General features: G+C 36.6%; 1 protein-coding gene across 5 annotated transcripts in view; it reads right to left on the bottom strand.

Annotated features, from left to right (window-relative positions):
• LOC103500402 (protein GIGANTEA-like) overlaps window positions 1-25,010 on the bottom strand; it is a 45,253-nt gene that overhangs the window by 12,774 nt on the left and 7,469 nt on the right. For 2 of the 5 annotated variants that reach the window (XM_008463690.2, XM_051086240.1), the window contains exons 3-7: window positions 21,110-21,181; window positions 20,823-20,877; window positions 20,592-20,734; window positions 19,479-19,750; window positions 14,711-14,766 (exon numbers count right to left, since the gene is read on the bottom strand). In XM_008463690.2, the coding sequence (XP_008461912.1) occupies window positions 14,711-14,766; window positions 19,479-19,750; window positions 20,592-20,734; window positions 20,823-20,877; window positions 21,110-21,181 (598 nt within the window). Of the gene's footprint in view, window positions 1-12,536; window positions 13,719-14,710; window positions 14,767-19,478; window positions 19,751-20,591; window positions 20,735-20,822; window positions 20,878-21,109; window positions 21,182-25,010 lie in introns of those variants that run through there. The other 3 variants (XM_051086244.1, XM_051086246.1, XM_051086252.1) reach the window with 3 other exon arrangements.

Raw genomic sequence — 25,010 nt, 5'->3', positions numbered from 1 at the left:
AGGTATCTTAGAAAGGAAGTTGAGAACCCTACTAGTCAGACGACTTTGATCCAAGACTCTAAACCTCCTCGAGATCAAGGTATGGAAAATCTTACTAAACCTTACGCAAATAATAAGATGGGTGAGAATGACAGGTTTGATGTTGTCATTCTTAAAAATGTGGAAGAAAAGGACAGTAGTGATAAGACTGAGATCAGAGCAGCAACCAAGAATAATGAAGCTAAACAGGGTCATATAGGGAAAATCGATAACTATGATCCCTCTCTAGACATCCCAATTGTGCTGAGAGAAGGTACCAAATCTTGTACAAAACATCCCATTTGTAACTATGTTTCCTATGATAATCTCTCCACATTTCAGAGCTTTTACAGCTAGCCTTGATTCTACGATAATACCGAAAAACATCCACACTGCTTTAGAGTGTCCCGAATGGAAGAATGCTTTCATGGAAGAGATGAAAGCTCTTGAAAAGAATAAAACTTGGGAGATTTGTGTTTTACCCAAGGGATACAAAATTATGGGATGCAAATGGGTGTGTTCACTCACAAATAAAAAGCAGATGGAACACTTGACAGACACAAGGCAAGATTAGTTGCAAATGGATTTACTCAAACCTATGGTGTTGATTATTCAAAAACCTTTTCTCCTATTGCTAAGTGGAAAACTATTAAAATCCTGCTAACTGTTGTTACAAACAAAGATTGGCCTCTATACCAGTTGGATATTAAGAATACTTTTTTGAAAGAAGACTTGGTGGAGGAAGTCTACATGAGCCCCCACTAGGATTTGAAGCCCAGTTTGGTCAGCAGGTAAGTAAACTCCAGAAATCCCTATATGGTCTGAAACAGTCACCTAAAGCATTTGACAAGTTCACTACTTTTGTGAAGTCTCAAGGGTACAATCAGGGGCATTTTGATCATACTTTATTTACAAAGGTTTCCAAGACAGGGAAAATTGTTGTTTTGATAGTGTATGTTGATGACATCGTTTTCTCTGGTAATGAACAGGCAAAAATCACTCAACTAAAGAAGAGAATGGGTGATGAATTTGAAATCAAGGATTTCGGAAATTTGAAATATTTCTTTGGAATGGAGGTGACCAGATCTAAAGAAAACATCTCCGTATCTCAGACAAAATACACTCTTGATTTGCTGACAGAGACAAGTATGCTAGGTTGTCGTCCTTTTGACACCCCTATCGAATTCAATTGTAAACTAGGAAACTTTGATGATCAAGTTCCGGCTTATAAAGAACAATATCAGTGCCTTAGAGTAAATTGATTTACTTATCCCATACTCGTGCTAATATTTCCTTTGTTGTGAGTGTTGTCAACCAGTTTATGTAGGCTCCTTATGAGGGACACATGGAAGCTGTCAACAGAATTCTAAAATACTTGAAAACGACACCTGGTAAGGGGTTAATGTTTGGAAAGACAGACAGAAAGATCATCGAAGCATATATTGACTCAGATTGGACAAGATTTGTTGTTAACAGAAAATCTACCTTTGATTATTGCACCTTTGTATGGGACAATCTTGTAACTTTGAGGAATAAGAAGCAAAGTGTTGTAGCTAGAGCAGTAATAAGGCCGAATACCAAGCTATGAGTTTGAAAATATATGAGTAAATTTGACTCCAAAAAGTCTTGTCATATCTTCATCGGAAGTGTCAGACATCCCTTCAAGCCAACAGGTTGCTGATGTCCTCACCAAAGGGCTTCTTAGACGAAACTTCGACTTTTGTTTAAAAAGTTAGGCTTCATTTATATTTACGTCCCAACTTGAGAGGGAGTGTTAGAATTAGTAGGCTTAGCCCATTGGGAGATTTACCCTAAATATTTTTCCTTTTTTATCTCTTTGTACTTTTCTATTTATTTCCCTCTTGTACCTATTGTATTTTTATAAAAGAAAAATAGTAAGAACAAAAACATCGTGGTTTTTCTCCCAATACTCGGGTTTCCACATAAGTTGGTGTTTCATATTTTTATTGCTCTCAATAGAAACCAAAGAAGAAAGACAATTTTCTAACCAAACCTAAAATTAGACACATGACCATTGATCTTCCCAAGAAACACTACATTTTTTAAAGGAGGACAAATGATATAATCGAGGAAACGTTGATAAGAAGGGTCTACCCTCCACCCATTGATCTTCCCAAGAAACACTACATTTTTTTTCTTTTTATTCATTTGGAATTGGATTAGAGGAATGGAGATGGTTTCCTCTCCGTACATCCCACTTTCAATTCACCAACGCAAAATCTTTTTTGAACGATCAATATAATAGGATTGAGATAATTTGGTATTTCAAATTAATCTTAGTTGAAGGAACTGAAGAAGGGAGTAAAAGAACTAACATTTGTTAGGAAAGATGACTCAAAACATTTATCAACTTTCAAAACGATTGCAAGCGTTCAAAAAAGTGTTCATTCAAGAAAATCAAAACCAAGAACTTGTTGGATTAAGATCAAGAACTCATGCAGATAAGCTGTGAAATTGTGCAGAAAATGAACTAAGTAGAAGAAAAAAAATCAGCTGAAGACGATTCGAATAAGGAAGGCTGAGAAATTGAGGAGGAGCTTGAGTGGGAAGAAGAAAAATCAATGGGACTGACACAAAGGCTGTTCAATTCGAACTAGACGCGGAACAATTAATTTATGAATTACAAAATGGAGGTGTTGAAGAAGATAGCCACTGCAAAGAATGTGTCCATCCAGTTAAACAACAAACCACAACTACCTCCACTGCAAGAGAATAGAGCAGAAATTAACCTTGCCACCAAGAAAGACAACAAGGGAATCAAGAGAACGAATCGTATGCAAGAAATGTCCAAGATTTACCAAGAATCGTTCAAGAACAACCAAGATTAAGGTTATATCAAAGGAAATATTGGCAGGATGAGAATTCTTCAAGTGTGGAAGAAAAAGACACCCATCAGCGACAGCAACCTCATTCAAAGATAATTGAAAAAATTTTCCTCCGGTCTCTGAGGAGTCTTGCATATATTGACCACAACGGATTTCTTGAAAAACAAAATTATTGGTTTAATTCATGATAATCTTGTTGAAAAGTTTAAATTGAAAATCTTTTTCCTCCATTCTTTGAGGAGTCTTGCATATCTTTTAACACAATGGACTTCTTGAAAAACATAATTCTTGGGTTATTTCACAACAAGTGTTGGAAATAACGGTCTCTGTTGATAGTTTATAACCCCAAGGGTATTTTAGTAATTTATTTTACCCTAAGTTTAATTCCTTTTTGTATCAGGGCTTACTAGAGCTTATAAAGTTGTCTTCTCTTGTAATTTTCATTGTGTATGAAAATAATAAAAGAGACTCTCTATCATGGTTTTTTCCTCCCTATTCTAGGGTTTTCCACGTAAACCTTGTGATCTCTTTTCTACGATTAACAAAAAGTTTATTTCATTTTGCAAGTCAAATCTTCCATTTATTGGCTTGACTCATGATATATGGTGTTATTGGTGTCAGATGTGTCGAGATGTTTCTGTTCGAGTTTTTTTAGGAGAGATAGAATCTGATGTAATAGGATTGAGATAATTAAATTCAAATTGACCTTGGTAAATCCTCGATTAATTACATTTTAGTTTCCTGATTAGTTGGTAGTTTCCTTTTGGTTATCCTTTTAGGATCCTATTTTTCATTTAATTCTCTGCATAGAGGATTCTTCTCTTTTAAACAACTTTCAATAGATACTAGCGACTTTAATTTGATTCTGGGAGAAATTTCTCCTTTTATCTTCTAGGCTACATCAACGACAACATGTCTTGGCATGCCCCATCCTTCACCATCAACAACAAGACCTACAATGTTGACCTTGAATATGGCTTTTGCTTCACTGAGGCTTCCAAGTTGCAAAGATAGATCTTTCCCTGTTTCTTTGAAGAATAAGTGTCGTTCATCGCCATCCTTATTTGGAAGCTTTGATCATCAACTCCTCGACCAAAAGTTATTCCAGAATAGTCATCTTGACGAATGCAAATTATGGGTAGAAAAATCACCAGCTGGAAAGGACATTGTGCAGAAGTTGTGAAGCTTGGTATTAATGGAGGTCTTAATAAACTGTTCATACTTTTTTGCTGGTGGCAAGATCAATCATCTAGTAAAATGGAGCTTGGTTTCCCTTCCTTTAAAAAATGGGGTTTCGGTTCGGGGGCATTAAAATTCAAAATTCAGCCTTGCTTGCTACGTGGGGTTGGAATATTCTAAGGAAGCTTCAGCTTTCTGGAGGAGAATTATTTGTAGTATCCATGGCAAAGATACATTTGATTGGTTCACTTTGGGAAAATCTGGAAATAGCCTAAGGAGTCCTTGGGTCAGTATCTCTAGAATGTGGAGGTTAGTGGAGCATTTAGCTGTGTTTAAACTTGGCAGTGACAGCCGAATTGGTTTCTGGACACTCTGGCTTGGTCCCTCTACTCTTCAGCAACTTTTTCCTTTGCATTTCAGAATTGCTTTATTACCACAGGGCTCAGTTGCGGATCATTGGGATCTTACTACCCTCTCTTGGTCCTCTCCTTTAGAAGCTTGAAAGAAGAGGAAATAGTAGCCTTCAGTTTCTTATTAGCTCTTCTTGCGCCAGAAGATGTGTTTGATGCTGATGACTCTAAGGTTTGGTCAATTTGGACAGCAAGGTAGATTCTCCATTAAATCTCTCAGCCCACCTGAATTCTGCCTCCCCAATGGGTAAAAAACTCTTTAAAACCCTATGGAAATCAAGCTGCCCTCGGAGAGTGAACATTCTGATGTGGATCATGCTTTATGGGTCCCTAAATTGTGCAGAAATTCTTCAAAACAAGTCCCCAAGCAGGCAACTCCAGCCTTCAGTTTGCCCTCTCTGTATGAATGATAATGAGTCATTGTTTCATCTTTTCCTGCTTTGCCCCTATTCCTCTTTTTGTTGGAATAAGTTTTTCTCCATCTTTGATATTGCTTGGGTTTTTGATGCCTCCCTCAGCTCCATGGTGCTTCAGTTATTGGAGGGACCACCTCTACCGAAGAAGCCTCGGCTGATTTGGTTAAATCTATTAAATCTCTTTTAGCAAAATTGTGGTTTGAACGTATCCAATGGATCTTTCACAACAAGAATAGATCAAGCTCAGAAATTTTCAGTTCAGTGTAATGTAATACAGCAGCTTGCTGCTCTCTAAACAAGATTTTTGCAAATTACTCCACCCAAGACCTTTGTCTTAACTAAGTAGTTTTTCTATCTCAGTCAGTTTCCTAGGCCTACTTATGATGTGGTGTGCCCTGTCTGAACTTCCATGGAGCTTATTTCTATGCTTTCTTTTTTATTTTCACAGTAGCATTTTGCTGTATTAAGAAGGCTCCGCCTTTGTACTGTCTTGCATTGTGTTTCTGCCCTATTTTCTTTTCCAAGTTTTTGGTGATTTTTTAGCTTTGCTGTAATAAGCTGATCTCGCTCTCATTGTAATAGGTTGGATTTCATTCGCATTGCTGTAATAGGCTAGTCTTATTTGGGATATGATGTTTTGGTGATAAGGGGGGTGTCAACCTAGTTGAGATGTCCGGGTGCACCTTTTGATCCCCTTGGTTTTTCTTTCGCTTGTCTAGACTTCTTTATTACACTCTTTATATAATTCTCTTGTACATTGAGTTATTATTAATAAAGAAGTTTGTCTCCGTTTCAAAGAAAAATAAAGTATTCATCCTTGTGGGAAAAGAAAAGAAGGGATGTAAGTTCATCTCTGCGATTAAAGATACCAACTATGGAAGCTTTATAAAATAACACTCTTTTGGCTGCACCAGATCAACCTCCCATCTATACATCAATCATAAAAGGTTGCTTTTAAGGATCCTCATGTAAGAACCCTAGATAGCAAAATAGTGGATTATTAGTAGGAAATGAAGATGGTTATTAATGGGGCGTATTAGTAAAAAGTTAGTAAGTTAGTTAGATCTTTTTGTTATAAATAGTAGGAGAGGGATTGGGGAGAGGTGTGAAGAATCTTGTACAGGGATTTCCTTGTAAGGGGATCTTGGAAGAGACGGGCCCTCTCAAAAGGCTAGGGTTGCTTTTTACTTGTTTTTATGATAATTTAGAATATATTTCATATATTTTCATATTTGATTGTCATTAATTGTTCTTGAGTTCATCCTTTGTCTTGAGATAGTCTTTGTTAGGTGGGATCCTAACAAATTGGTATCAGAGCAAGATCAATCCTGGGGCGATAAGAGCTATGACACAAAAACAACTCGAAGAACGGATGAGGACCAACAAGAAGGAAGTTTCAGAGTTGAACGAAATGATGCTGGATCTCTGCAAAATTATAGAAAATATTATGGAGGAAATGCGAGGTAGTACTCCGAGTCATCGGATTGAAGAATCAAGAACTTCATATGGTACTCAATGAAACATAAAGAGAAAATGGAAAAAGAAGCAGGTTGGTCATGGGAGTGAGTGTTAAAGTGAATTAAGGATTTCAAAAGCGAATGGGAGGAACGCCAAGGAATTCCATGTACATGGAAGCAAGCACAAAAGTGGACCGCAAAGAACAATTGAAAATGGCAGAAGAAGAGGCTTGGAAGAAGAAAGTGCAAGAAAATTTGAGAGATGAGCAAAAATTGGGTTGCGATGGTCAAGTATGAAACTGACAAAAAAAAAACTACTAGTGAGTTGAAGATTGATGATGCCTGGGACATGAAGAAGTCGTTCGTACGGTGCATGAGAGGCGAGGTCTCGATCAAAGTTGGAAATCAAACAAGAAAGATGAAGAACAATCCGAGGAGAAAAAAAACAAAGAAGAACCCACTGATGAACTCACCGTCAACGGAACGAAAAAGGAGAGAAGACTTGTAATCGGAAAGACTACATGTGGGAAAAAAAAGTGCAAAGCAAAGGTTGCGGTAGTGGCTCAATCGAAGGGGGATATCAAACAAGATAAAAAAGAAGAAGTCAAAGGAGCTTAAGTTCATGGACCGGGGAATGAAGAAAGGTTGGTGGCTAAGGAGAACGGTTGGGTTGGTGGCTTCAACTATATATCTCCTAGGCAGTAACTTCTTTGGGTTTTCAAATATGTCCTCATACGACCTTAATAAAGCTTGCATCATCTGAATTCCCTCTTCATCTCCCCTCATTGTGACTTCGTCACCTTCAAATTCTATCTCAAGGTTTTGAAATTCAATCCAAAACCCTTGGTCATCCTCCTCCCATGTTTTCGTCGGGGTTTCTAGGGAACATCTTGCTGTAGTTAGCATCGGGTCCCCTTTGATTACTATCGGTTTCTTTCCCCTCATGAATGCTATCGTCTTTGTCGGCTAGTGTACACACATAAAGCCCGTGGAGCATAACCATGGCATTCCCAAAACAACATCCATCTTACTTAATTTGACTGCTAGAAAATCAGCCCAAATATTCAACTCTGGTAGCTTCACCTCGACCCTCTTGCAAATTCTAGCCTCTTTTGATTTCAGTGTCATCTCCTATCATAACTCCAAATTTCATTCCTTCTGTTACCTTCAGATTCAGTAAATGAAATTACGTGGTGCTCCACTATTGATTAATACAATAACCCCTTTGTCGTTAATTCCACCCTTTAGCTTAATAGTCCCCTTTCGAGAAACCCATTGATGGTGCAAAGTGAGATTTCTGTTTCTTCTATGATTTCCATCCTTTTTAATTCCAATGTTTCAGCTTCCTCTCCCTCGGCTTCCTCCACCTCCTCTGTTTCTTCGTCATTGTAGAATATGAACAGCATCAACTCCCGATTTTCCTTCCCCTTGCAACGATGCGTGGGTGAGTACTTCTCATTGTAGCGGAAGCACAAACCTTTGTCGAGGTGAACTCGGAACTCACCATCAAACAACCTCTTCACCGGTGGCTCACGTTTTGCGTAGTTTCCCCGATTGGGAATCTTGATTTGTCTCATATAAGTTTCACGCCCATCTTGTCTAGTTTCTTCTGGCTGAGTATTAGTGGACTTATTGTTGGCCTGGCCTTGGGCTTCTTTCTTTCTCGGCCCGTGGACCCCCCACTCATTGAAAGCTAACTTTAGGGCTAAGTTCCGATGATTAACTAGTTGGACTTCCCTCATACATTCTTCCAACGTCTTAGGATAGCAATTCGTCACTCGTCACTCGTCACTTCCCCACACTTCTTAGCTAAACAAATAAGGTCCTTTCCCTTCCTCTATCCCCTTCCAAAGGAAGTCTCACGTGAGCCTCTCAATGCTCTAACAAACTGACACAGGTGCAGAAAAAATAAAAAGGTAATAGGTAGCAATTCCACTCAACACCAATTTGATCAGCACAATTCTACCAACTTCGTAAAAAAAAAAGAAAAACTTTCCTCCACGAGGTTAATCTCTTCCTTAACTTCTCAATGACGCCATCCCGCCACGAGGTTAACCTCTTCCTTATCTTCTCAATAACGCCATCCCAAAAAGAGATACCTAGAATTACCTCCAAGGAGGAGACCAGGGTAGGAAAAAGGAAAGGAGTCAACCTCACAACCAACCAAACTCGACCATCTATTAAGCTTCCCATCCCCGATCACAGTTTAAATTGAAGACCTTATCCTTACTTTTGTTAAGTTTAAGCCTAGACAAGGACTTAAGAAACTCAAGAATGTGATTTAGGATAAGGAAAGACTCCTCTTTTCAAGAGTAAAAGAACATCGGATCATCAATAAATTGATGATGGGACAAAGTCACGTCCTTGGATCCAACATTAAAAGGCTCAACAATGCTTCCATCCATCTCTATAGATGATACGACTTAAGACATCCACAGCCAATGGAACAAGGTAGGAGATAAAGGGCCCCCTGTCTCAAACTTCTAAAAGCTTTTATCAACCTCTTCGAAGAATTATATTCTCCTAATTCTCCACTTATGCTTGACAGAACCCCACATCCACATTCTCCACTTATAAGTTATACTTGACGCCTCGTGAAATTCCAACCCGCAAGTAAGCAAAACACAGCTAGATACTTCCCAAAAAGCAAAAAACAAACTTCGCAAAATTCCAATCAGCAAAATAAGAGTAAAGGGAAAGCTTAACAAACCAAAGGTAAAAAGGCTACAAGCCAATCTGATGTAACAGGATTGGGACTATTTGGTACCAGAGCATCTCTTCTAAGCCAAGCTGACTGCCGCTGGTGGAAGTCTGAGAAACTCTTGGTGATGCCAATCGCAAGAGGGGGCTTTGAGTGTTATGGTCGTCGCCGAGCAATGCACATCTAACTAGAAAAGGATCTAAAATTGACCAAATTATCCCTATCCTATTACATCACAATTAATTCCTAATAACCACAATAAATGCTGACCGGACACCATCCTAATTGGAAAAGGAAAATTGATGTAATATATGGATTAGTTGTGATTTGTAAAATCTGTTTTGAACATTTATTAATGTTCTGTTGATTAAGTTTTCTAATGTTTTAGTTTTTACCGTTTACCATGTGTTGTTACTTAAGGTGTTCCTGTCTTTAAGTTCGGTTTAGTTAATATCAGCGGCTGGATTTTAGCCTCTTGAATTGAATGTAAACTGTAATATTGGGGAATATAATGATCATAATCCATTACTCAAACTGAAGATACATATATATAGGCAGCTAGAAAACCCTAATCTTGAGAATGTAAAATTACAATAAAGGGCGACTATACATAATTACAATATAAATATATATTATAACAATATAAACACATATTATAACACTTCCCCTCGAGCTGAAGCAAATATGTCAATCATGCCCAGCTAACACAAATAGCTTATTCTTGCTCCATTTATTGCTTTGGTAAGGATATCTCCAAATTGTTTTCTAGTCTTCACATGTCCTGTAGATAGCAACCCTTCCTATATTTTTGTGAATAAAATAACAATCCACCTCAATATGTTTAGTTCGTTGATGAAATATCGGGTTGGATGCAATGTGAAAAGCAGCTTGAATATCACACCATAGCTAAGCATAGTAACATTGAAGCAGATCTTAGATAAAAGTTGGTGTATCCACACGATTTCACACACAGATTGTGCCATAGCTCTATACTCTGACTCAACACTCAAACGTGAAATTACATTCTGTTTCTTACTTTTCCACAAAACTAAGTTGTCTCCAACAAAAACACAATATCCAAAGGTCAATCTCCTATCTTCTCGAGATCCGACCCAATTAGCATTTGAAAAACATTCAACCCTTATACGAACGTGATCTTTATATAAAATCCCACATCCAGGTGCAACTTTTAGATAACATAGGATTTGTTCTACTACAACCCAATGATCCACGATCGAGAAAGACATAAACTGACTCACTATACTCACATAATAGACAATGTCAGGTCGTGCCACTGTAAAGTAGTTCAACTTTCCAACTAATCTTCTATATCTCTCAAGATCTTTAAATAATTCTCCATCCTTAATAAGTTCCAAATTTGGTATTATTGGAGTACTACATAGTTTGCCTCCTAGTTTACCTGTCTCAGACAACAAATCAACCACATATTTTTGTTGGGATAAATAAATACCATTCTTGCTTCTCATTACTTCAATACCCAAGAAATACTTCAATTGCTCCAATTCATTGGTATGAAAATGACCCTGAAGGAAAGTCTTAATAGAAGATATACCTGACACATCATTTCCAGTGATAACGATATCATCAACATATACAACAAGCAAAGTAATATCGTTGTCAAATCGTCGATAGAATACAGAATAATCAGACGTACTTTTCTTTATACCAAAACATTTGAGTGCTTGACTAAATTTACCAAACCATGCACGAGAACTTTGTTTCAATCCATACAAAAACTTTTGAAGGCGACATACCTTACCACTCTCCCTCTAAGCAACAAACCCACGTGGTTGCTCCATATAAACTTCCTTCTGAAGATCACCATGAAGAAAAAACATTTTAATATCGAGTTAACCAAGGGCCAACTGTGAGTAGTCACCATGGAAAGAAATAGTTGAATTAAGTTAACTTGGCAACCGTGAAAATGTATCAGAATAACCAATCCCATAGATTTGGGCATAACCTTTGGCAACGAGACGAGCTTTTAACCGAACCACTGTTCCATCAAGATTGACCTTTATAGCAAACACCAATTTACACCATGTTAAAGGAAAATTAGGGTTTATGAATTGTTAGTATTTTCCATTATTGTTTTCCTTTTTGGTGTTTTCCATTTGTGAATTTTCCTTTAGTGGTTTCTATATATTTCTATGTAAAACATCATTATGTATTCTGAATTATTATGATTTATTCAATAATATAGAAATTTCACATGGTATCAGAACTTTAGGCTTTTTTTTTCTCATTGAGTCTTAGCCGCCACTGCTGCCTTTAGCCTTGTTCAGCCTCTACCTCCGTCAATTTGACTAGCCATCGATGGAGCTAGACCCACGTGTAGATTCACCGTTCTCCAGTGCCAACTCTGCCCAACTAGCCATACAAACTGCTGCAAAATCGAACATTCTAGTTCAAACCAGCCAGCACTCTGTTCCAAAGCATTCTCCATCTTCTGTCCAGATTAGTGCGTCTTTGACCCATTTGTCATCCGTTTCATATCAGCTCACCATCACTTAGATCCATATCCACCATCCAGATCTGTCTCCATGGGTTTCCCCAATCTGCTGCCCAGTTCGCTCCTGATCTGTCTCGGGGAGTTCACACTTCCATACGACCACATGGGTTTCATTCTCTACTTGTGTTCGCACAACTGTTTCCAGATTTTATTTGAGTAAAAGCCCTTTATCCATGGAAAATTCATGCTCAACCTGTTTGGTTTGATTAATTAGCTCAATTGATTCAATTTGGTTTGGTCTTGGTTCACCTGTTTGGTCAACTTTTGGTTGGTTCAATCATTGAGTCAGTCGTTTATGGGTTTTGTTATAATCTCTATGAGGATCTTTATTATTACCCAGAAGTTCTTCGTAGGTTATGTTATAGATCTCTATGCAATGATCTATGTTTTTACCCCAGAAGTTCTTTGTTTTGTTCTTCATGGGTTTGTCTTTAGCCTAGAAGTTCTTTGTGCTTTTGTTCTTCGTGGATTTCTTATTCTATCCTAGATCTACTCATTTGATTCAGACGTTTTCTTAGTTAACTCAAGTTCGTGATTCTAGCACTTTGAGTTTGAGGGAGAGTGTTAAAGAAAAATTAGGGTTTATAAATTATTAGTATTTTCCATTATTATTTTCCTTTTTTGTATTTTCCATTTATGAATTTTCCTTTAGTGGTTTCTTTGAGGTCTATATATTCCTATGTAAAACATCATTATGTACTCTGAATTATTGTGATTTATTCAATAATATAGAAATTTCTCACACACGCAGTCGCCTTCTTTTCGGCCAGAAGCAAAACCATATCCCAAGTACCATTATCATCCACAGCAGTCATCTCCTCAATCATTGCACTACGCCACCCAGGTTGAGATGAGGCTTCATGAACAGAGTTAGGAATAGATGTAGAATCAAAAGAAGTAATAAAGGAATATGTGGGAGAGGACAACTAGGTATACGAAACAAACGAAGAAATAGGATAAATACAAGTGCATTTACCTTTGCGAAGGACAATGAGAAGATCATCACTTGGTCTTGAATCAAATGGCAAAGAAGTCAGTGGTGGAGGACATGAGTTCGAAGGTTGCTGTGGAAGTCACCTAAAGTAGACACGATGGATAGGTGGGCCAGAGGAAAGAGACACAGAGGAAAGTGGAGGAAAGGATGATGCGGGAGAGGTAATCTCAATCTCGCACAGAGAAAAAGATCATTCTCCCATTAACTTGGACTCTGGACAATGGTTGACTAAAGGGAAGAGTTCAAAAAATGTAACATCAGGAGATGTGAGATACTTGTTTAAAGTAGGAAAATAGCAGCAGTACCCCTCTTGAACATGCAAATAGCCTAAGAAAATGCATTTCAAAGACTTTGAAAATAACTTAGAACGATAAGGACGAACATCCTGAACAAAACAGACATAACCAAAAACTTTAGGGGCTATGGGAAACAAAGATTTAGCAGGAAAGAGAACACGATGAGGAATCTAACCATTGAGGACAGAGGAAGGCATTCGATTAATCAAAGACGCAAGTCGTGGAAATAGCATTAGCCCAAAAGGGCTTCGAAATAAGCATCTGAAATGATAAAGCTCGGGCTGTTTCAAGTAGGTGCCTATTCTTTCTTTTAGAGACCCCATTTTGGGATAGGGTGTCTGTCCAAGAGGATTAACGAATAATGCCATGATCACGTAAGGAAGAGCCAAGTACATAAGAGAAATTGACTAGCATTATTAGTGCACAAGGTTTTAAGAGACATTAAATTGAGTTTGAATTTCAGCATGGAAAGCACAAAAATGAGACAAAAACTCTGAATGATTTTTCATTAAACATAGCCAAGTTACACGAGAGTGATCATCAACAAAAGTAACAAAAAAAACGAAAATTTGTTGTAAGACACAAATGGACAAGGACACCAAATATCAGAAAGAACTAACTTAAAAGGAGCACTAGCTCTTTTATGGACTCTAGGACTAGAACTAAGACGATGAAATTTAGCAAACTGACACGAACCACAATTCAAAGATGACAAGGAACAAAATTCTGGACAAGTTTTCTTTGACATGAACAAAGATGGATGGGCCAAGCGACAATGAACTTCAAATGGAGATGTAACGCCAAAGCAAGCTACAACTTTCAGTATCGGGTGGTAAAAATTGTAAAGACCCCTCGACTCATGTCCTCTACCAATAATCTTCTTCATCATACGATCCTGAAACAAGCAATAACCAGAAAAAAAACGAGACAAAACGGTTAAGATCAGAGGTAAACTAGCTAATAGAAATTAAATTGAAGGACAATTGAGGCAAGTGTGATGAGCTGAAAGTAATGGTGTCAGATCCAAGCATAGAGCAGGTTGATCCATCTGCCAAGGTGACAGATGGGGATGAGACAAGGGACAAACATGAAGACCGACAGCCACTCCAACTTGATGACCCAAACTTAAACCCTAACCCTAACCTTGCCCTAACCTTGCGTGAAGTAGCCATGAAACAAATGTTCAAAACGTTAAATGGTCTCTAATACCATGTAAACTGTACTATTGGAGAATATAATGATCATATCTATTAATCAGACTGAAGAAACATATATATAGGCAACTAAGAAACTCTAATCCAGAGAATGTAAAATTACAATAAAGAACGACTATACATAATTACAATATAAACACATATTATTACAATATAAAGACATATTATAACATAATAAATATTTGTATTCCAATTTCTAATGTAAGACAGCATAGACTTTTTACACAGGAGAAAGACTTGATACATAAGATGAAATATTTTACATGTAATGAGGTATTAATTCAGCAATAAAAGTGAGGTATTATTCAGCAATAAAAATGATTCAGCAATAGAAGTAAAAGATTCTCCAAGAAATGAGTTCAAGATCTGGTTTATATGTCAAACGGCATATAAGACTTTTGACTTAGTCTCTACTTGATAATTTTGGCCACAAATTAGAAAAGGTGTCTATACCTTTGTTAAGCACTGTTTTATATGTCAAACAGTAAAGGAACACTGGTTTATACCCCTTTGCCCATTCCTTGTTCATTCCGCACAACTTTTAGCACATATTTTGTTATTATCAAAACATAGATAAGTTGCAAATCCGTCACATGAAGTGAAATACCACTTCATAGTTCGACATTTAAGTAAAATGTTCACAAACCTGAAGTGGGTGGCCTGAGTTCTCCAGCAGCATATTTACCCATTACACCACTGCACCTGTTTATGTGTAAAAATGTTTTACAAGAAACAATTTCATAGATGACATAAAAGTACAAAGGAAAGTCAAGCACTATTCCGTAAGGAGATTTCGAATACCTCTTCCAACTTCATAATAGAATCAATATTATTAAAAGCGGTAAACTAAAGTAGACACCAAGTTACGTAGAAACCCGAGTACCGGGAGAAAAACCACAATTGACTTTCTTATTAATCTACCATATTAACAAAAGATAAAAAAGGGAAGATAAATAGACAACATGCTTATGATAAAAAAGGAAAGGAAATTAGGGTAAATCCTTCATTGGACCAAGCTCACTAATTCTAACACTCCCCCTCAAGTTGGGACTTAGATATCAATGAGACCCAACTTGTTAAAACAAAAGTCAAAATTCTGTTTGAGAAGCCCCTTGGTGAGAACACCAGCAACCTGTAGGCTCGAGGGAAGTATGGAATGCATATGCTACCATTGTGAAGTCTTTCTTTAATGAAGTCTCGATCAACCCCCACATGTTTAGTTTTATCATGTTGAACTGGATTGTTGGCGATGCTAATAGCTCCCTTATTATCACAGAATAATTTCATCAGCACCTCACAATCTTGATGAAGGTCAGATAAAACTTTCTGGAGCCAAGTTTCCCCACATATCCCCAAACTCATTGCCTTGTACTCTGCCTCAACACTGCTTTTGGCCACAACCCCTTGCTTCTCACTCCTCCAAGTTACGAGATTGCCCCATACAAAGGTACAATAACCCGGAGGTGGATTTCCTGTCAACAACAGACCCTACCCAGTCAGAGTTAATATATCCTCAATAGCTTTTCCATCGGTCTTCCTGAACATCAACCCTTTACCAAGGGTTGTTTCTAAGTATCTCAAGATTCTGTTAACTGCCTCCATGTGTTCCTCATAGGGAGCCTGCATGGACTGACTAATGGCACTCACAGCATAGGAAATATATGGTTGAGTATGTGACAAGTAAATCAACTTTCTCACAAGGCGCCGATATTGTCCTTTATTAATTGAATTCTGAATTTTAAAGGATGATGAGATACTTGAATTCTGAATTTTGTTAAGTATCATAGTCAAGGAAAAGGTGACAGTCTCTAGTGACAAACGCTTTTGGTCCTTTGAAGCAAATGGATCCTTCACAGTCAAATCATCTCTCTTTGGCTTCTCCACTTGACACGACACTAAAGAAGGCTTTATGGAAGATGAGATGAGTTAATATTTTGGTTTGGATTATAATTTTTGGTCACTTAAATTGCTCCTCGTTCTTACAAAGAAAGTGTCCTTCCCATTGTTTATCTCCAAGCATTTGCGCACTGTGCGAAGGAAAAAAGGAAGGCATTCAGCACATCCTCTTTGAGTGCAGTTATGCTCCCAATTGTTTGTCTCCAAGCATTTGCGAACTGTGCAAAGGAGAAGAGGAAGACATTCAGCACGTCAGCTTTGAGTGCAATTGTGCTCCAAATTGTTGGTTTGCATTTTTTTAAGTTTTTTTTACATCAGCCGGGCTTCTGGAAAAACAGCCACAAGCAATGTTTTCATATATTGGCAGGGCCAAAGCTTAAAAAGAACCAACAAGTCCCGTGGAGTAATCGGGTGAAAGCTATGCTGACTGATTTATGGTTTGAAAGAAACCAAAGAGTCTTCCATGATAAAGAAACTCCTGGGTTTACAAGATTTGGAGCATCTGAATTGAACACATCCCTTTGGACCTCTCTCTCCAAGGCTTTTGCTGATTATTCAAGTCAAGATATCAATTTAAGCTGGAGTGCTCTCATCTCCATGAATTAAATTGTTGACAGCAACAATGGATAAGATGGCTCTCTTACTCTACTACACTTCATAGTGTTGTTTTGTTATTTTTTAATATTCTTGGCGATGATGGTAACTTTTAAGTCTTGATTAAGTTGTTTCTAAGTTTCTTTTTGGAGGTGATAACGGTGCTAAGGGGTTTCAACCTAGTTGAGATGCTCGATAGCACCTCCTGATCCTAACTTTATGCTTGTTGTTTCCATTGTACTTTGAGCATTAGTCTCATATGATTATCTTAACAAAGAGGGTTGTTTCTTGTTTAAAATAACTTCTATGTTGCTTTGGTTCTTTCGTTGTTTCTCCATTGTGATCGTTTGTAGGTCATTTTCATATTTGTATTGCCCTAGTTCATCTTTGTTTAGTCTGTTTGGATGATATTGTCTTTTTTCTTATTTTGCTCACAGTATAATACTCTAGTACTTTAAGCATTAATCTCATTTATTATTAATAAAAAGGCTTGTCTCCGTTTAAAAAACAAAGTATAAGAATAAGGTTGGATGCCTTATTCTGGGGACACTATGGAAGCGGCCCACTTTGTATTTAATAAAAATGATGTGATTCTATGTAAAGACATGCGAGTACGAGTGTCCTATACAATGAGATTGTATAAGACCAAACTATAAAATAAGTCATTTTTACTTTATAACACGGTTTGTTGTTAAATCTGACTATTTCAATTATGACGACCTAAGTAACTTGATTTTAATCCTAAACTAACTATGAACTCCTGTTTATTCAAGATTATCCTTAGATCTACATAAGTGAGAGCAACTTGACAACATTGGCTCAACAAGCCTCCTGTTTCAGGAGTAAGACCGGGTAGATAGCTAAAGGACATAGAGCACAAGACGAAATTTACTCCTACTCGCTTCTAGAGATACTAGAGAAGTAGTTACCCTAAGTGCTAACTCCATATCTTAAACAAGGGGCCTCACCCTCTCATTGGCTCGATAGGGATTCGATTTAATGGTTGGACCATAAATCAATTTTTCATTAAAGGATCAGCCGAGACTTAAGGAACAAGATGTAATTTTGGGGATAAAATAGTATCTTGCCCTAGTCGTAATCACAATCAACCTATGAAGGATTGACATACTGATGATGGTTATATCAAGTTGACAAAAATTTATCTGCAGTGAGGAGAGTGCAACTACGGGCTACAGCAGATAGTCCCATTAGTAACGAATATTGGTTAGCTAGATCAAAAGAGTTCAGCCGGTTAATCTCGAATCATTGGAGCTCATAATCTGTAAGTCCATTAGGTCCGAATTTAACCTAAGAACAATGTGATAGAGTAATTCGAATTGTTTAGATTTAGTTTAGAGAATATGACATTGAATACATATTGATATAATGAACGGCTTAGTAACGAGAGAAATGATATTTAAATAGTTTAAATATCTGAATTTGAATAGGTATTGGAATTAGGTCAATCAAATTGATCGGAATTAGTGGATATCAAATTAATTGAGTTAAAATTAATTTTGGATTAATTTAAATAAAAGAAGGTGAAAGTTGGTTATGAAAATTTTAAAAAGTCAAAATGTTAGACTTTTTGGTCAAAGGTTGACCAAATCAACAAAAGGTCAAATAGGTGACCTTTGATCCATTTGGTGGCGAATTCCACTAATTAGTGGGATTACATGACTAAGCTAAGAGCTTAGTTTGAGTTAATTGCCAAGTCTGCCACCAAATCCACTAATTTTGTATATGTTACGTAGGGGTGATCATCAATAAGTGGATCGGCTTTTTGTCCATCGGCTGATTTAACACTAAGAAATATTATTTGGAATTTCTTGATTTGGAACTTTCCAAACCGATGCTGAACACCCCTCTCATTCTCCAACGACCATTGGTTGGCTGGGTTTTTTTATCCATCGTGCTCACCCTTAATTGCTAAGTGTCAAATTAAAATGCAAATTAAATTTGCATGAGACTAAGCTATATATACATTATAATTAATTTGTTTAAAAATTAAAGAAACCTAGTGGTTTTGGCTGTAAAATGTTCTTAGTTCAAACTCTCTCAGACACAAAATTCTCTAAAATTGACCACAAATTAGATCCCACAATCTAGTTCTTGTTCTAAGTCCTGAGAATTATAGGAAGATCCTTGTGGTAGTGCTTGTCGAGTTCATGATCAAATCCATCAACAATTCACGGAGAATTCGAGCTTCAAAAATTAATGCATTTAAGATAATATTTGATAAGAATAATTTAACAGAAATACTTTTTAGAATATTTTAGACCCCAAGAAAAGCCCAGAAAAATCCTTTGTTTCTTTTGGCCGAAGGATCTCATATCTAAAATGGAAGTTGTATTCCCATTTGCAAGAGAAGCTACATGAAGCTAGAGGAAGTGAGGAAGAAGAAAAACAAGAGAATGATTTAAGTAAATGAATAACCAAAAGAGACTGAGAGAGTCTTCTCTCCTCCATCTTTTGTACTTCTTAATAAAAGCTTCATTCTTCCAAGTGTTTGTCTCTTCCTTCTCTGCCAATTTGTTCATCACAAAATTACTAATTTGTTGATAGCTATCGTCAAGACATGCCATTAGTTTGCAACAAAATAGGCTTCTGTATCCTTTTGATGTCTTCTATCAGAACATTTTTTAATTTATTTTTCAAATTTAATTCATTCAAATTGAGAAGCTTTCTTGTAAGGTTGGAATGTAATTGCAAAAATTAAAATTGGGCTAGATTGAGGATTTTCTCTTTTATTCTCGTATGGAAGTAGCTTCTAATTCCTTTTTTATTATATATTTAAATGCATCAATGAATCTGTTTCTGTTCCAAAAACAAAAAAGAAGAAATATATGTATGTATGTATGCATCCATGCATGCATGTGCATGTATAATTCAAAAAGGCTTTTAAGGCTCAACATACTCCTTACCAGCGGAAATAGTCACTTCTGATGCCCAATGGTGCGGCAAGCAATATATCAGTAATCCAGGGGGACAAAGGTCGTACAGGTTTCCTCTCTTGTTGCTGAGGCACTCCAACAAGTTCCCTATCATCGGTGTCACTTGTCGTGGCAAGGCTGCAACTACTGCTTCTTTCTGTTTCACCATTTTTTTGTTCCATCTTGTATATTGGACGATTGTAATGAGTCAAGATCCGCAGAATCTCCCCACATGCAAGGGCCCATTGTTCAGAATAATCGTTCTGATGGAAGAAAAGAATTTATACAGCATCTTCACATCATTCACAATTATGGAATAGATATCAGAAAATAAAGCAACCTAACAATGAGACCTAAACCAAGTTGGTGTAGTTTAACCCTTGAAGCTGCATCATTAATGAAGTCTTTGTGCACTGTAGGGACCTTCGGAATATCAGTCTCTACAATTAAATTTTAATTGCCTAGAAAGGGGAATCCTTCATCTTTCAAACCCTCTTTACCTTTCTTTAATTCCACAGAATTCACAATTATTTGATAGTATAAGGTTTTATCTCAAAACCTATTGTATAGAGTGTGAGTCCCCTTGCCTTTTCCAACTTGGGATTCTCAACATCTCAACAAAAATGATAAAAAGGGACTAAAGAAGTTGAATCAATTAAATTTTTACTGGCTTAATGGGACCCGATCTTAAGAAGTTGTATCAATTAAATCTTTACTGGGTTAAAAAAAATGTATTTTTAAGCGTTGAAAAATCATTCCAAACAAACTCTTAATTTCCTTAGTTGAAACTTCTCTTTTATCATTTTTATCCATTATTGGTTTCTTTGAAAAATAAGAAAATAATTTATCCAAAATCATCAAGCATCACAAATATTCTCTTCTATTGTTTTTAGGTTTTTGTTGGATGAGTTAGTTGGTTAGGGTGGCTGCTTCTTGAACACTTTGAACCTTATTTGTAACAAAACACAGTTTTTCCTCAGTAAAAATTTTTTCCACCTAGCTAATTACGTCATGAATTCATCTCATTTATGAAAAAAACTTTAGTATCTCACAAAAATTATACATACGAAAGAAGTCCAAAATACATACAATGTGAAACTGTACCTCAATGCCAGGGCAGAATAAGGATATAAAAGACGCAAATGGAGGATCGTTTCTGTTATATTCCAGGGCGCCATTGATTATACAAGAAATTATTGGAAGAATAATAGCATGCCCATTCTCGGGATGATGAAGAACAAACAAAGCTGGAAAAAGAACATATGAAATAGAATACTCATCAATCGATGATTACACATTTAAAAATTAAGATGTCACAAATTAAAGTGTTGATACCTAAAACATCATCAAACAGGCGCTTTTCCTTCGATTGGAAACGGATCCGAATCAGCTGTTAATTAAATAACAGTCAGTATTATACATATATCTACTACTAAAGCCTTGAACTAAAAATTAAAATAAAATAAAAACAACAAAAGTTGTCTCAAAGGTCTCAAGTATCTTCTTTCTTATCATAGAAGTGAACAATCTCCCTAATGAACCAAATGATGGAAATAATTTGAGTAAGATCCCGTTCTAATCTGGTAGAAAACAGAATTTTTGCTCAAAAACACATAGCACACCTCAGCAATGTCTTCTGAGAATCGTTCTGATGTAAACTGACCCAAGTACTCAACATATGCAGAACACTGAACCTGTAAATAGAAAGAGCAAGTGCACTAAGAAACATGTAAATGCATCTTATCTCATGCATCAACCATTTCTAACAATATTAAAGAACAGCTGACGTAAAACAACAAAGAAACTTCTCTATCGAATTTGTAATTAGCCAAGATAGCTCGTGTTTGCAAGTATTTATAGGCTGGACAGCACCTTTACAAAGCCAAAACCAACAAAACTGCTAAAATAAAAAACCAACTGAGTAAATCCTATAGTTCAAAGTTAACCAGTTTAATATAATAATATTTAACCAAGCTAGAAGAACTAAGCAAAAGAACAGCTGAGAAACAAATACAAAGCTACAAGGAACATTTCATGCAATCCAAGAAAGTACCCAAGAAATATATTATATCAACGGCTCTATCTTTTCATTTATCATTGAAACTTTTGTTTCTGGTTAATAAAATAAATGGTATATAGGCACAAGTGTTGTATGTTCTTTGTTATTTGGTTTTAAACTTATATCGGCAATAAATTAGGTTAAATTTACAATTCAACATGTATGCATGTCCACTAAGAGGTAGTTACTGCCGCAAAATATGATAACCTAACCTATGTAATTAATTTTTTTTAATGAGATACATGTGAACCATCATGGGTGGCCTAGTGGTAAATAAGGGAACATATCCTTGATAAACTGCTAAGAAGTCATAGGGTTAATCTATGGTAGTCACCTACCTAGGATTTAATATCTTACAAGTTGTCACCCTAATGTTGTAGGATCGGGTGGGTTTGTCTCTTGAGATTAGTCAAGGTGCACGTAAGCTGGCCCAGACACTTGAGGATATAACAAAAACTAATAAATTAAAAAATAATTGGATACACATGTTAGTAGAAATCACAGACAAGGATAAGCGGCCACAAAAACATACATGAAAACAGTTAGAGGATGCTAAACTAGTGGAGTATTTTCTAGCAGTAGTTTAGGGAGGTGCCAATAGTGATAGCAGGATATTCTGTACAAGTTATTTAACGCAACCAGAAAGATTAATGAAGGAGAAAATTTCGGAATGTGCTGGAGTTGAGAGTGAAGGTTCTCAATACATTTGTTGTTATAGTTATACTATAATTACTATTACTACTACTAAGTCTACTACAACAATTACTACACAAAAAACAACTTTTCATTAATATAACGTGGAAAAACTAAGGTTTGAGAGCACGACAATCATATTCCATCTATATATATAAGTGTAAAACATTAACCATAGTAGGAGAAGTAAAGAACAACATGACCAGGAAATTTACAATAATTTAATCATACTAATATTTGCAATATAACACTCTCCTCAAGTTGGAGCACATATGTTAATCATGCCCTTGATCATGCCCTTGAAATGTTATTAAAGTGGGTGGTCCAAGAGGTTGAGTGTTATAACCCTTGCAATGTTATTTCCTCCCTGATTAATGTTGATTTTCACTCATTGGGTCTTCTAGATATTTCAAGTTCACAAGTAGGCAAGCATTAAATGATGTAATATTAAATTTTCCTTCAACCATAAGCTTAAGTTTTTGGGTCAATTGGTGATTTAAGATGCTTCTTACCAATGATCCACATTGGGTGAAGTCATATACTGACTCACAATGCTTACTAAATATGCTACCTAGTCGAGTCACCGTAAGATAATTCAAATTGCCAACCAATCTTCTACATTTCTCAAGATTTTTAATGGTTTTCCATTTTTTGTAAGTTGCAAACTAGGTATTATTGCAGTACTACATTGCTCGGCTCCCAATTTTCATATCCCAAATAGCAATCAATGACATATTTACTCTATGGCATAAAGATACCTTTCTTGTTTCTGGTGACTCCATTACGCAAGAATTAATTCAATGTTCTTGTTGTAGTATATATGTACCTATAGGAGCTTATTAGTCTTTTGTCCTTTATTGTAATTTACTAGTATTTATTTAGGGTTTCCATTTATGCCTATATGTATTGGACACTATTGTATAGAATGAAGTAAGGGAGTTGTTTCATATTTTGCTCTAACTACAACATGGTACCAGAGCCCATCTAGGGTTTAGAACATTCGTCTATTTGTTTATTATTTGACAGCTACGTTAGGGTTTAAGTTTGGGTCACCAAGTTCGAGTGTCCATTTATTGACACTACCCACCTTAGAAGGAGTGTAGCCACTGTCCTCCCTTGTATGAGTTCGTCTCTCGCTAAAGCCACACGTGGGCTTCACGGCCTCCATAAGTCGCTGCCTTGTCCTCCTCGCGCTAGTGCATGGGAGGTCTGATTTGTGCTATGTTGGCTGGAATTGTCTCCATTTGTGTTTTTCGGTTGGTTTATGCATTTGGTTCCTCTGAAATCTAATCGGATGTGAGGTTCTTTGGAAAAATACCCTTTATTCTTGGGGTTTGTCGTTGTTTTGTTCCAATTTGGGTTGTCATTGGTGATTAGGTGCGTCTCAAAACTTGGTTTTCTGTCGGTTTGGGCCTTCAGTTCCATTGAAATCCATTTAGGTGTAACGATATCTGAAAGAAATTTGACTTGTTTCCAGGGGTTGTGGCTGCTTTGTTCTATTTTGTGGGTACTGTTTTCTCGTTCTGTGACTGTTTTTTGTTCATTTGGTTTGGTGTGGCTCATTGGTTTGGTTGTTACTATCCTATGGCCAAAGAAGATCCCATAGTGATGTCTAATGTGGCTCAATTGCAGCCTCAATCCATCCATGGTTTATCTACTCTGTCTCAAAATTACGAAACCTCGTCGAAAGCATCTCCTTCATCGTTTGCATGTGCCCCTATTAAAACAATTGTTAATTCAGGTAACATGAATCATTGTCTCCTTTCCTCCTCTACACATTGGGTCATAGACTCCAATGCTAGTACTCATATGACAGGTAATCCTAAAAAAAATTCTATAATTTTGTCATTTACATCCATTACCATTACCAGTGTTACCTTAGCAAATGGATCAAAGTATTTTGTTATTGGATCTAGCACGGTAAATCTCACCACATTCCTTTCTCTGTCATCTATCCTCATTTACCTCAATTGTCATTTAACTTGATCTCTATTAGTTAAATCACTCGTGACCTTAATTGTTGTGTCTCATTTTATCTTGACTATTGCTTGTTTCTGGATCTTGTAACAAAGAAGATTATTTGGAAAGAACGTGAATCAGGAGGATTTTAAATTTTTTATCACCAAGTATCGACATCAACAATTGTTGCTTGTTTTAGAGTTGTTTCTCTTTCTTATGCACGTTGCCATCTTGGTCATCCATCTCTCTCAGTTTTAAGAAAGCTTTATTCTCAGTTTCATAACTTTTCTTCATTGAATTGTGACTCTCATGTCCGTTTGCCAAATTTCATCGTCTTAGCTCCAATCCTAGAGTTGATAAACGAGCAAATTCCCCCTCTGCACATTCATTCTGATATTTGGGGTATATGTCCAGTTGTGTCCAAAACTAGATCTTGATATTTTGTTACCTTTGTTGATAATCACTCTCACATGATTTGGTTAATTTTACAAAAGATCGTTCTGAGTTACTTTCTCATTTATGCAATTTCCATGTTGAAATTCGAACTCAGTTGGGTGTGACAAAACCACAGGGTAGCAATGCAATTCTAAATAGCTTTGGGAGTCGAAGATTAAGGGGTATGCCACCGACCTATACGTCAGACCAAAAAGTGATTCCCAAAGAAGCGAGGGTAACTTTCTTTGTAGTTACCCTCACATGGCCTATCTCCATCCATTTGTTACCTTTGAAGCGGTGGGTGAAGACCTGCAACATTTGTTTTTTATTGCATTTTTTTTAAACAGAGACAGCCTCTTAATTAATGATAAAATATG

Source organism: Cucumis melo, chromosome 1, assembly GCF_025177605.1.
Source record: "Cucumis melo cultivar AY chromosome 1, USDA_Cmelo_AY_1.0, whole genome shotgun sequence".
Taxonomy (NCBI): domain Eukaryota; kingdom Viridiplantae; phylum Streptophyta; class Magnoliopsida; order Cucurbitales; family Cucurbitaceae; genus Cucumis; species Cucumis melo.
This window is presented reverse-complemented; position numbering and strand designations above follow the sequence as displayed.